Source organism: Chinchilla lanigera, unplaced genomic scaffold (assembly GCF_000276665.1).
Source record: "Chinchilla lanigera isolate Chin_1 unplaced genomic scaffold, ChiLan1.0 scaffold00090, whole genome shotgun sequence".
In the NCBI taxonomy this organism is placed as follows: domain Eukaryota; kingdom Metazoa; phylum Chordata; class Mammalia; order Rodentia; family Chinchillidae; genus Chinchilla; species Chinchilla lanigera.
The window spans coordinates 6,398,775-6,411,626 of NW_004955491.1; the positions used below are offsets into that span (position 1 = coordinate 6,398,775).

Consider the following 12,852-nt stretch of genomic DNA (forward strand, 5'->3'; position numbering starts at 1 on the left):
CCTGTCTCTCAGGAGCTATTCCTATTCCTCATTCCTATTCCCCATTCCTTTTCTCCAATAAATGTTTCTACTGTTAATAAGAAAAAACAAAAATACTGAACATAACACTTTGTGAGATGCAGCTAAAGTCTGTAAGTAAACAAGAACTAACAAATTTATATAAATTATCAACAAATGAAAAGATTAGATGATAATGAGGTAAGATTTCAACTGAACAGGTTAGAAAAACACTAATAACACTGATGTGAACATAAGAAATATCAAGGAAAATAATACAACAAATAAATCAAGACAATAAAGAAGATGAACAAAAAAGCCTAATTCTTTAGAAGTATCTCTGGGGTAAAGAACCAAACAATATACAAACAAAATACAAAATGATGAAAAGACACTATATATGCAACAAACTATAAAATCATAAATGGCCATCTCATTATTTTAATACAGTAGTAAAGAATAATTATGCAAGAGAAGGAAATAAAGGCAGCCTGATAAGAGAAGTTAAACTGTCACTATAAGCTGACAGTATGACTTTATACAGATACAGAAGACTCCAAAAGATATCAGCATAAAAGTTAGAACTGAAAAATGAATTCAGTAAATTTTCAAAATATGAATGTAAAAACTAGTAGCATTTTATATACTAATAACGAACTACCAAAAACTTTATAAAATAATCTCATTTATACTAACAATAAAACTAAGCATTTGTGGGTAATTTAATGTGAATGACCAAGGAAATAAAAGACCTGTGTACTGGGACTATAAAATATTTATGAATGAAATTGAAGTACAAAGAAAGAAGGGGCAAAAGCGCCTGCCTGGCAAGCACAAAGTCGTGAGTTTGGTTCCCGGTACCGGAGAAAAACTAAAAAAAAAAAAAAAAAAGAAAAATAACCCACATTCATAAATTACAACAACACTGTGACTATATCCATAACACTCAAAGTACAGATTCAAGGCAATTCTCACCAAAATTCCAATGTCATTTTTGACAGAAACACCAAAAAAAATTCTTAATTCACACTGAGTGGCAAAAGATGCCCAAATAGCCAAAACTATCTTTAGTAAAAAGAACAAAGCTGGAGGCGAAACAATCTGACATTAAAATATATCATAAAGTGATTATAATCAAAACAGTACGGTAAGGCCAAGTGCAATCATCCATGCCTGTAATCCCAGCTACTGGGGAGGATGAGGCAGAAGGACTTCAAGTTTTAGGGCAGCCTACGCAAGTGGATGAGATAGTATCTCAAAATAAAAATCTTTAAAAAGAAGGCTGGGGCTGTAGCTCACCGATAAAGTGCTCACCTATCATGTGTGAGGTCCTTGGTCTGGGACTAGAAACAAAATAAACAAAAGAAGGTACACACACAAGTACACAAAACCAGCATAGTATTGGCATAACTGTAGACACACCAACCACTGGAACAGGACAGAAAGCCCGGAAATGAACCCACACATTTACTATCAATTGACTTCTGTCAAAGATGGCAGGAACACACAAGGCAGTTTCTTTAATAAATACTGCCAGGAGAATGAGATGGCCACAAGCAATAGAATGAAACTAGATCCTGTCTCACACCAAATTAAAAAATCAATTCAAAATAGATTAAGGACTTAACTATCAGACCTGAAACTAGCCCGGTATGGTGGCACACATCTATAATCCAAGCTACTTGAGGAGCTCACATTTAAAGCTATTAAATGAAAGGAGGACTTCAAGGTCAAGAGAAAACTTAGCAAGACCCTGTCTCAAAAAAAAAATCAGGGGCAGAAGCGCCTGCCTGGCAAGCGCTGGGTCGTGAGTTCGGTTCCTAGTACCGGAGAAAAACCAAAAAAAAAAAAAAAAAAAAAAGGAGGGCCGAGGATATAACTCAGCAGCACAGTACCTACCTAGAAAGCACAAGGTCCCAAGTTCAATTTGTAGCACAATAAATTAATTAATTAATTAAAAAGGACATAGGGTGCAACTCAGTCATAGAGTTCAATCTCCAGTGCCCCCCCCAAAAAACAAAAACCCAAGCAAGACAGAAGTATTAAAAACAAAAAACATAACAAGACCAAAAACTGTAAAATCTACTACTCTTTTATTTTGAAAAACTTCAAATCTCCCAAAAAATATTGGGGGGAAAAGAACTACAGTATAACAGATATCTGTATGCCCTTTACCTAGACTGACCATGTGTGCTGCATTTCCTAGGCTGAATGAAACCCTGGTACACAGAACACTCAGAGACCAGTATGAAAAGGAGGTGGTTAGGGAGGCCTCTCTAGGGAGGACAGTCCTATGACAGAGAGCAAAGCAAGCCAGAGGCCCTCGGAGAGAAACAGGATCAGTGTGTGTCAGAGCAGGGAGGAGCTGAACACAAGGAGAACGTGGTGACAAAAAGGTAACAGAGATAGCCAGGCCACCTCATGGGCTGCAGAGATGCTAAGGACTTGAAGATTAAATGTAAGTATACTGTAGATAGTAAGAGGGGAAACATGATTGACATTTTAGGATAATTTTTGCACCTGTGCTAAGAACACACTGGACACAGAAAGATAAAGAAAATAGGCAGAAAGACCAGCTAAAAGGCCTCCTGTGGACAATGGCTACAACCATGATGGCAAGCCAGTTAAGACAGTAAGAAGTTGTATGAGTTATCTTCTGAAGTTGAGCGACAAGGTTTATTGGATTGGGAAAAGGGGTATGAGAGAAAGAAAGTAAGAATTACCTCCAAATTTTTGGCATAAGCAACTAATAATACTGGTGTTATTTGCTGAAATGGGGAAATCAGGGAAACAAACTTGAGGCAGAGGCAGAGGTGGAACCAAGTGTAGTTTTGGACCTGTCTGAGGGTGAGGTGCCTTGCACATTTCCAGAGGGAACTGCTAGGCAGCTAGATGGGTCTGCGTCTTAGCACAGAAGTCTTGATGTGGGTCTTCTGAGGACACACACAAGCTGGGTCAGTTGGCTGTCAGATTGAATGAGCTTTCCCAGGTAGAGAAGAAAAGCAAAAAACTCCAACATGATAATGGTGAAAAATATCCACAAAAATCCCCAAAAGACAAAACAAGAAGTGTGCCAAAAACAAATCACATACTTTCAGAAGATGAGATTATTCAACAGATTGATAATTTCACTGGTTTATTCATGTCTTTCAAGCAGGGCCTAAAAAATTCAAGACTTCAAAGTTGAACTAGAAATTAAAGGGTATAACATCCTGTGTTCCCTTTTTCGAAGAATGCAGAGTATACAGAAAAGAATAAAAATGAATTCTTATGCTAAATACTCTGTTGTTTCTTCAGCTGAAACGGCATACTGCTCATCTTCTGGACTTCTCTGAGGCTACAGTGACACCCTAGCAAGTTCCTTGCTCTACCGTCACCAAGGACACAGCACCCTCTACCCCAACTCCACACAGCTTATCGGCCTCAGATTTAAAGCTACTAAGTGATAAAGCTCCATCCATACTAACATCCAAAACCTTTCCTCCCTGACTCTTCTCTACAGCCACCTCACTGCCCCTTTTCTTGTCAGCAATCTCCAATCCAGGTCTATTCGTTTTCTAACCTGATTTTGGCTTCTATACCAACAGAGACCAGGGAGTTTGCAGATTCCTCAGGCGCCGGCTGCTGAAGAGCAGGGACTGGCAGCTTGCTGCTATCCACTTCTGCTTCGGCATCCTCTTCTGCAGAATGTTCTTTGATTTCTGCTTCACAATAAACAAGGAGATAGAAAGAATAATTTTTATGTTTATATTAATTAATGGTGAACTTATCTACAAAGCATACACATTAACAGAAAAAGAATCGACAAATGACAGTACTTCAGTAATACAGGAAAGGTTATCATTAAAGACACCATTTCAGTAATGCAGGCAAAGCTGATAATAACGGCACTGTATTTATTCTGTACTGGAAATGAAAAACTACTATAAAACATATATTCCCTTGCACCCAAAGAACACCTGACTCAAGTTTTATCCCAGTTATAACTGTTAAGAATCTTCTTTTCAGGATTACAGTAGTTGATTTACAGGAAAAAGAGTATTTCAATGTAACATTTTTAGTCTCTTCATATTTCATGAACTAAATTTACCATTAACTTTAAACCATTATACATTTTTATGCATTCCAATTACCAGGCACTAAGAGGTTAAATATGCCACAAAAAAATGCCTTGGCCACACTGCTGTTTCTAACTCTCCACAGAAGCCCAGCGCCAGAGCCCTCATGTACACCTCCTCGGGAGAGCCTAACTGCTGGGAGGGTTTTCAGACACCTCCACCCCAAGCAGCACCCTTCTCTTCAAACAAAAATGTAAATATTCTATGCCCTCTGTCCTCCAGCCTCCACCACCAAGGCCCCTGGTCAATTCCACATGCTTGGTTGAATGCTTCTCTAACCACAGTTTATTCAGAGTTTTGTACACCTCCCTGTTCCGCCTCAACAAATAAAGAATAAAATCCTACAAGGTCTTCCCTCTGCGTGTTTCCGTCCTTTTAGCACCAAACATCACAAAATGGCACACTGGAGTGACTGAACTCCATTACTTCCCCTCACACATCCCCTTCTAATATACCCCCGGCCTCCCGCTAAGTAATTGTTGTCATCAGCACCACACAATGCAACAGAACTGACAATCCAGGAGCCTCAACAAGGCCTCAAATACCTTCAGAATTCCTTTCACAGCAAACTCTTCTAACTTTAACAATCACGGAAATACAAGGGATCAGTACCGGAGTTGGAGTCATAGAGGCCTGATCTCAAGTACCAATTTGCCCATCCACTGGCTATTCAACAATACATAAAGTCATCTCTCTTTACTCAACTATACATTTAAAAACTATCACTATGTATCTGTTAAGATCAGTAATGAAGATTAAATAGTCTAAGATCTGCCTGTGCAGCTGATTCTTTCAGATGTCTGAATAAAAGTGCAGCCCCCTACATATCTATATACTCTTCTGCAACTGCCTTCCCTGGACTTTAGGGTCTTCGAGTCCACAACTTTGCACCAACTCGTCTCCTCCATTCCAGACAATATTTCCACTACTCACCAGACATATCTAACGGCTTGGCCACTACACTTCACACCAAACTTCACCTCTTACCTCTCACACTTCAATCTGATATCCCTATGTTTGCAAGTATCTTCTAAATTAAAAACAAATTTCGATGCATTCTGAAAAAATGAACCATTTTGATAACTGTGTGGTGGAAAAACTACAAGTAAGCTGGGCATAGTGGTGCACCCCTGTAATCCCAGCACTTGGCAGACTGAGGCAGGAGGATCACTGTGAGGTTGAGGTCAGCCTGGGCTACAAAGTGAGCTCAACGCCAGCCTGAATAGCATAGCAAGACCCTGTCTCAAAAAGACTAAATAAATAAATAAACAGAAATTATTTGCTCTTGGCTAAATTAGGTTCCCCCTTCATATGGGCTGGAACGGACCTAACAGCCACCTACTGCAATGCTGCCAAAGGGAGCGACATTCCAGGAGGGCAAAGAAGATGGAAGAAACTTAGGACCCTGAACAACCACATGCAAAGGAGACTCATCGGCATAGGTTTCTCACTGTGACCGGCAGGCCAAAACGGAACTTTATAGGTAGAACTTTTTCATTAGAGACATGCAATTGCTCCAAACTCCCTCAGACACAGGGCTTGAACCACCTTCCTCTCCTACCCTATCCCTCCCCACAAAGGAAATACCAAATTGCTTCCCACTAAGAGGAAAGAAGTATGAGGGCACTTCCATCCCACAAGGTCAAACCTAAGTCGTAATGACAGAGGCTGATACCTTCTCAGGTACATATGTTTTTGAAGTTAGGTTTCCTAAAATTCAGAATTGGGGGGATCAAGCAGCAGGGAATTTATTTACTTTTAAGGAGAGAGATCAAGACTAGTTCTGATCCACAAATAATCAGGTTGGCTTTCAGAGTTCAACCTGTCCTCTTGGCTCTACTATTGCTAGTGGCTCTGACCATGATCCTAACTTTGGATCTGCTAAAGAAACAATAGGCCAGGCATGGTGGCGCACACCTGTAACCCTAGCACTCCGGAGGCTGAGGCAGGAGGATCACTGCAAGTTCAAGACCAGCCAGGGCTACAAACTGAGTTCAAGGCCAGTCTGAACTGCATAGTGAGACCCTGTCTCAAAAAAACAAAACAAAGAACAAAGGAACAAGAGAAAGAAAGAAAGAACAGGGATTGATGTGTTTCAGTTGTATTTTTGGTTTGTATTCTGCTGTTTTGACTTTCTTTTATTCTTTAATGAGTAAGAATCTTGCAACTATTTCCAAGGGACCAGCAATTCTATCCATGAAACAGAAACAATAAAAGAGTTCAATAAACATATAAAGCTAGAGAAAATAAAAGAACCCATCTTTAACTGTCACTCTTGCACCTGATGGGAAATGAGACCTTACTCCCTGTCCGAGTTAAAGCAGGACAGTTCAAGTGGTGTTTCTGTCTCTCCTCCTGGCCAAAATCCTCCTGGAGTTTGGCAGCAACTGTGGCACAGACGGACGGTTCCGGTGGACAACAGTCAGCCCAAGATACAAGCCGAGAATCGTGTGAGGTGAATGCCTGTGAGCCCAGGGTAACAGGAACACCCCTGATGCCCCACTTGGCTACCTACAATTTATCACTAAAAAGGGGTAAATACCAGCTGATGTTCTGCCCAAAAGAAGAAACCAGCCATCCAGCCAACAGAACAGTGCAGGCCTGACTACTCTGCTGCTTTGCAGAGCTGTCACCTCACATGAGTTCGATTTGCTCACACTGCCAGCAACCCAAACATCTAGGAATTGGAGCACTTTCTATAACTATGGTTTTCATTATATTTCCGTTTGATATGAGCTCTCAACATCCCTTTACGCTGAATGTGTCCTAAAACAGAGGCACTGGCGAAGGTGGGATGGGGAAAAGACGAGAGGCGAAGGGTAAACACAATTTTTACCCACAGGTGCTACCTGTGGTTAATCTCTGTCACCAGTAGGTGGCACCTGTACAGCAGCAGCCATGCTATTAAAAAGCTTACTCACCTGTAAGTACATTCTTAAGAAAACCCGCAGATATTTTGTCTGCCTTCTTCATTAAACCTCACCTATATACCATGCATATCACTGGGGATGCAAAGACAAATTACATCTAACCTCTGCCCTTAAATAATACCATTATACGGCCTCCTAGTCCTTCTGTTTTTCCACCTCCCAAGAAAGTTGTTAATAGCAAAGGCTGTTTATTATGTTAAAATCAAAGGCTTCGGGGCTGGGGATTTAGCTCAGCGGCAAAAGCGCCTGCCTGGCATGCGTAAGGTCGTGAGTCCGGTTCCGGGTACCGGAGAAAAACAAAAAAAAAAAAAAACAAAGGCTTCAAGGTCCAGAATTTGCATTTTAGCTCAGCCATGGAGTAGCAACAATGGGACCTCATCACACTACTTGTTCCTTATTTAAAAGACAGAATATTCTGCCTGGTATAAAACTCTTTAGAAGTATGAAGAGCACTCAATCCAATGCCTTAAGTATGTGGCTGTCACTCTATCTACACCTGCACATGATCCTGTGTATGTGCGTGCCCAGTTCACCTACCAGGGGCGGGGGGGGGGGTATACTACAGAATGAACCAGGGCTCCCCACAATCAACACAGACTGCCACTGAGCTATACCCACCCCCCGCCCAATATCTAACTCTAGAGGTCAAACCGCAACTATTAAAGCATATTTTGAGATGGAAAGACAATGTGTATTTACCGCCTCCAGGCTCTGTGCTAGGGAGTTAATATATCATTACTTTAGAATGACATTTACCAAACAAAGTTTTGGGTAACTACTATTACACACTGTTTACAAAATGGATTAGGATCCCTGTCCTTAATGGATTGCTCTGAAAGATGGAAATGATAACAACAGGACACAGTAACTGACATTTCAGACCCAGGCACAGGGTATGAGGGAGGTTAAGGAAAGAGGTGGAGAGTATAATTCATATAGGATTCACGAAAGTATCAGAAGACCAGTCAAACCAAAAAAGATAAACAGAAATTGTCTAATAGTTTTCTCAGTTCTTCAACTTAAAAAAGAGCATATTATATACTATCCTCATTTAAAAGGTAAGGAAGCTAAAGTCCAAAAATTAAGGTCGAAACCAAAAAGCTAAGTGGAAAAGCTGAGATTCAAGATCAGAAAGAAGCCAGGCATGGTGGCACACGCCTGTAATCCCAGCACTCAGGAGGCTGAGGCAGGAGGATTGTTGCGAGTTTGCTGAACATTTCTTTTTACACTGTTTGAAAATTACAGGTTATCACTGATCGAAGACCAAATACTTACATGTTTCTCTTCTACCACCTCCTCACTCTAGAACCCAAACTTCCAAAGCAGTCACTAACTCAAACACTGACATCAGCTATGAAAGAAAAACACCTCAGGAGGGTTTTGGTACAGGCTAGAAGTGACCCACCATAATTTCATGAGAACTCAACCGGCCCAACTAATCCACTGGGCCCCACAAGAGCACCAGGAACTGCAATTCCACTGTGCGTCCAGAGGGTAGAGTGACAAAGCTATGTGCCAGACAGCACCATTATATAGCACAACTGCATATAAAATAATATGCTAAAACCTAGTGAAGAAAAGCATCAATTTTTTTTTTTCCTAGAAAACTGCAAAAAAGCCAGACTTGATGGTGCACACCTATAATCCCAGCACTTGAGAAGCTGAGGCAGAAGGATCACCACAGAACTCAAGGCCAGCTTAGGCTACAGAGTGAGTTCAAGGCCAGTCTAAACTACACAGTGAGACCCTGTCTTAAAAAACCAAAACAAACTTAACATTTCTTGTAAGATAGGTCAAATGGCAACAAACTCTATTTTTGTTTGTCTGAGAAAATCTTTATTCCCACTTTAGTTTTAGAGGATAATTTTATAGGGCACAGAATTCTAGGATGATGTCTTTCAACATGTTAGAGCTTTGCAATGAAGGGTGGATGGACTTAGTAGCACTCACACTAGTGAACTGGTAGAGTGTTATTTGAAAATGGACTTGGATTAGCTGTTAAAAATATACCCTGCAGACTCTAGGACAACCATGAAAAAAGGGTAAGTGTGTGTGGTACCTAATGTATTGTGCAAGTAGAGAACATGGAATCATATAAAATACTTGGTTAAAGCCACAAAAGGCAGAAAAATGGAAAATAGAGATATGGTGGATATTAATTCTACTATAACAAGAAACACTGTGAACATCAATGGCCTACATGTACCAATTAAAAGACAGATTGTCAGAGTGGATCAAAACACAAGAGTCATTTACATATTATCTACCAAAATGTTGCCAGGCATGGTGGTGCACACCTGTAATCCCTGCACTTGGGAAGCTGAGGCAGTAGTATAGCTGTGAGTTTGAGGACAACCTGAACTACATAGCAAGAACTTGCCTTAAAAAAAAAAATTTAAAAATTAAGTCAAATGACCATTAATAGTAAATAAGTAGAGAAAGAGAATCGATGCTTATATAACACTTCTAATGAGAACTCAAAATGGTATACAGCCACATGACAGATTGACAGTTCCTTCCAAAAGTAAGCATACTCCTACCATAACAAGCAATCTGTTGGTATTTATCCAAATGGGTCAAAGATATGTCTAAGCAAAATTTTACATACATGTGTTTATAGAGCTTTTTTCATTATTGTCAAACCTTGGAAATAAAGTGCTCTCTAGTACATTAATGGATAAAGACTGTGACATAACAAGACAATGGAATATTATTCAGCACTAAAAAAAGAAACAATCAATCAAGACATGAAAACATGGAAGAAATGTAGATGTGTTTTTCTAAATGAAAGAAACCAATCTCAAAAGGATGCATACTGTTTAATCCCAACTATCTGACATTCTGATAAAAGCTAAACTATAGAAACAATAAAAAGAACAAGGATTGCAGAAAGGGAAGGAAAGGATAAACAGATGGACTACAGTTTTCAGGAAAAGAACAGTTTCAGTGAAAACTATTCTGTGTAATTCTTAATGATAGATACACAACGTTATACATTTGTCCAAACTACAGAATATATAGCACAGAGAATGAAGCTCTACATAAGTTTCAGACTTTGGGTGATAATGATGTGTCACTGTGCATTTAACAATCGTAACAAACATACCACTCTAATATAGGATGCTGATAATGGGAAGACTATGTTTATATGGGAGCAGAGGGTGTGTGAGAAATTTCTATACCTTCCCTACAATTTTGCTATGAATCAATAACTGCTCTAAAAAATAAAACACACCTCTCAGCAGAAATCTTACATATCAAGAATGCATGGGATAAAATAAATGTACTATAACTAGCAAAGCTACTTTTTAGAAACAAAGGAGAAGTAAAGAACTTGTATGACAAGAAAAAAGTGAAGGAAGACATCACCCTCAGTCCACTCAGCCCTACAAGAAATGATTAAGAGTTATACATGAGAAGTGGAAGGATGACAACTACCAAGAAACACATATGTACATAATGCAACAACAAAGCACATGTACAAAAAAGAACAGAATACACAATTCTATGAATCTAGAAACTACAAATCACAAAAGTAAACAGAGGGAAAAAAAGAACACAGGCTATACAAAAGCATCAGAAAACCATGAGAAGAATATGCTTTTACTTATTACCAACTCAAATATAAACAGAATAATTTTCCCCAATTAAAAGGTATAGACTAGCTGAGCAGATTAAAGTGTAAAACCCAGTCAGCCGTAGTGGCACATGCCTGTAATCCTAGCATTCAGGAAGCTCAGGCAGGAGGCTCAAATGCATTCAAGGCCAGCCTGGCATACACAGTGAGCTCAGTGCCAGCCTGAACTACAGGGGCAAGACCTTGACTCAAAAAACTCAAAAAACAAAAAGAAACACACAAAAAGATTCCATAACATGCTGCCTACAAGAAACTCACTTCAATGAGAAAGATGAACATAGACTAAATAGGAAAGATACACCAAGCAAATGGAAACCAACAGCAAGCAGAAATATCTATCTTTATATCAAATAAAATGGATTTTAATTCAGAAACTATAAAGAGAAAAAGGTCACCATATAATGATAAAAGAAGGAATCAATTAAAAAAGAGGAGGTAAATAACTGCTAACGTTTATGTACCCAATGCTGGAACATCCAATTATACAAAACAAACATTATTAGGCCTAAAAGGTGAGGGACAGTGGGGCGTGGTGGCGTACACCTGTAATCCCAGCACTCGGGAGGCTGAGGCAGGAGTTTCATTACGAGTTCGAGAACAGCCTGGGCTGGATTGAGACCAAAAAAAAAAAAAAAATCAACACAGAACACTGGAGGTAAATTATGATACTATACATCAAATGAACCCTAACAGATATTTACAGATCATATCATCTAACAGCTGTAGCATACACATCTCATCAGCCCATGAAATATTCTCTAGGATAGACCACGTCACACCACAAAGTAAGTCTCAGAAAAATCAAACCAAAGTTGTACAGCATCTATCTACTCTGACCATAAAGGGATAAAACTTGAAATCAACAACGAAAGGAGCTCTACAAATTGAAAAAAATACACAACATACTCCTGAATGACCAACAGGTGAATGAAGAAATCAAGAGGAAATTTAAAACTTCCTTGAAATAAATAAAACACAACATACTAAAACCTACCACATACAACAAAAGTAGTACATGAAGTTTGTGACAACTAGTGCCTATGTCATAAACAAACAAAAGGTTGCAATGTACTACCTAACGATACTACTCTGAGTTCTAGAAAAACAAGACCAAGCAAAACTTATAAATAATGGAAAGAAATAAGAAAGATCAGAGAAGAAATTAATGAGAGACACACATTTTTTTTTTTTTTTTTTTTTTTTTTTTTTTGTACCAGCTATCGAACTCAGGACCTTGCACTTGCCAGGCAGGCGCTTATGCCACTGAGTTATATCCCCACATCTATATTTTTTAAACATAATATATAAAAGGTGAAAGTCTGAGTTCTTAGAACACTAAAATTGACAAAGATAAAAAAGGAGATGGTATCACTGATAACACAGAAACACACCAGAACATTAAGGAACTATTATCAACAACTATTCATCAAAAAACTAGAAAACTTAAAGAGCAGAAAATTTTCTACGCACATATAACCTGCCAAAATTCAACCAAGAGAAACAGAAAACCTCAATAGACTAGTAATAAGTAATGCAGTTGAATCAATAGTAAAAAGTCTCTCAACAAAGAAAAGCCCAAGAGTGGGCAACTTTCACTGATGAACTTCTTTGAGCACACTTTTAAAGAACTAATGTCAATTCTTTTCAAGCTATTCCAAAGTACTGAAAAAGAAGGAACTTCTCCAAACTAAAACTAGATAAGGACACAAGAAAAAGAAAACACTACAGACTAACATTCCTGGCTGAACACAGACACAAAACTTCTCAACAAAATATTAGCATATCTCACACCTGTAATCCCAGCACTCTGAGAAGCTGAGGCAGGGGATTTGCAAATCTGAACCTAGTCTGGCAACCAAGCCAGACTCTTGGCTCAAAATGAAGTAAAATAGCCAGGGGTGGTAGTACACACCTATAATCCCAGCAGTTGGGAAGCTGAGGCAAAAGGACTGCCTTGAGTTTGAGGCCAGTCTGGGCTGCAAATAGGGGGTGGAAGACCACCCTGAACTATATAGCAAGACCCTGTCTCGAGGGGAGGGGAGGAGAGGAGAGGAAGGAAAGAGAAAAAGAGAGAAAGAAAGGGAGGAAGGGAAGAAGGGAAGAAGGGAGGGAGGGAAGGAGAGAGGGAAGAAAGAAGGAAGGAAGGAAGGAAGGAAGGAAGGAAGGAAGG

General features: G+C 39.3%; 1 protein-coding gene across 3 annotated transcripts in view; it reads right to left on the bottom strand.

Moving 5' to 3' along the window:
- Window positions 1-12,852, bottom strand: part of Kmt2c (lysine (K)-specific methyltransferase 2C) — a gene marked incomplete at its 5' end in the record, with an annotated part of 175,128 nt that overhangs the window by 153,367 nt on the left and 8,909 nt on the right. For 2 of the 3 annotated variants that reach the window (XM_013504579.1, XM_013504577.1), the window contains 1 exon segment: window positions 3,560-3,698. In XM_013504579.1, coding sequence (XP_013360033.1) covers window positions 3,560-3,698 — 139 coding nt within the window. 3 annotated transcript variants of the gene reach the window in all.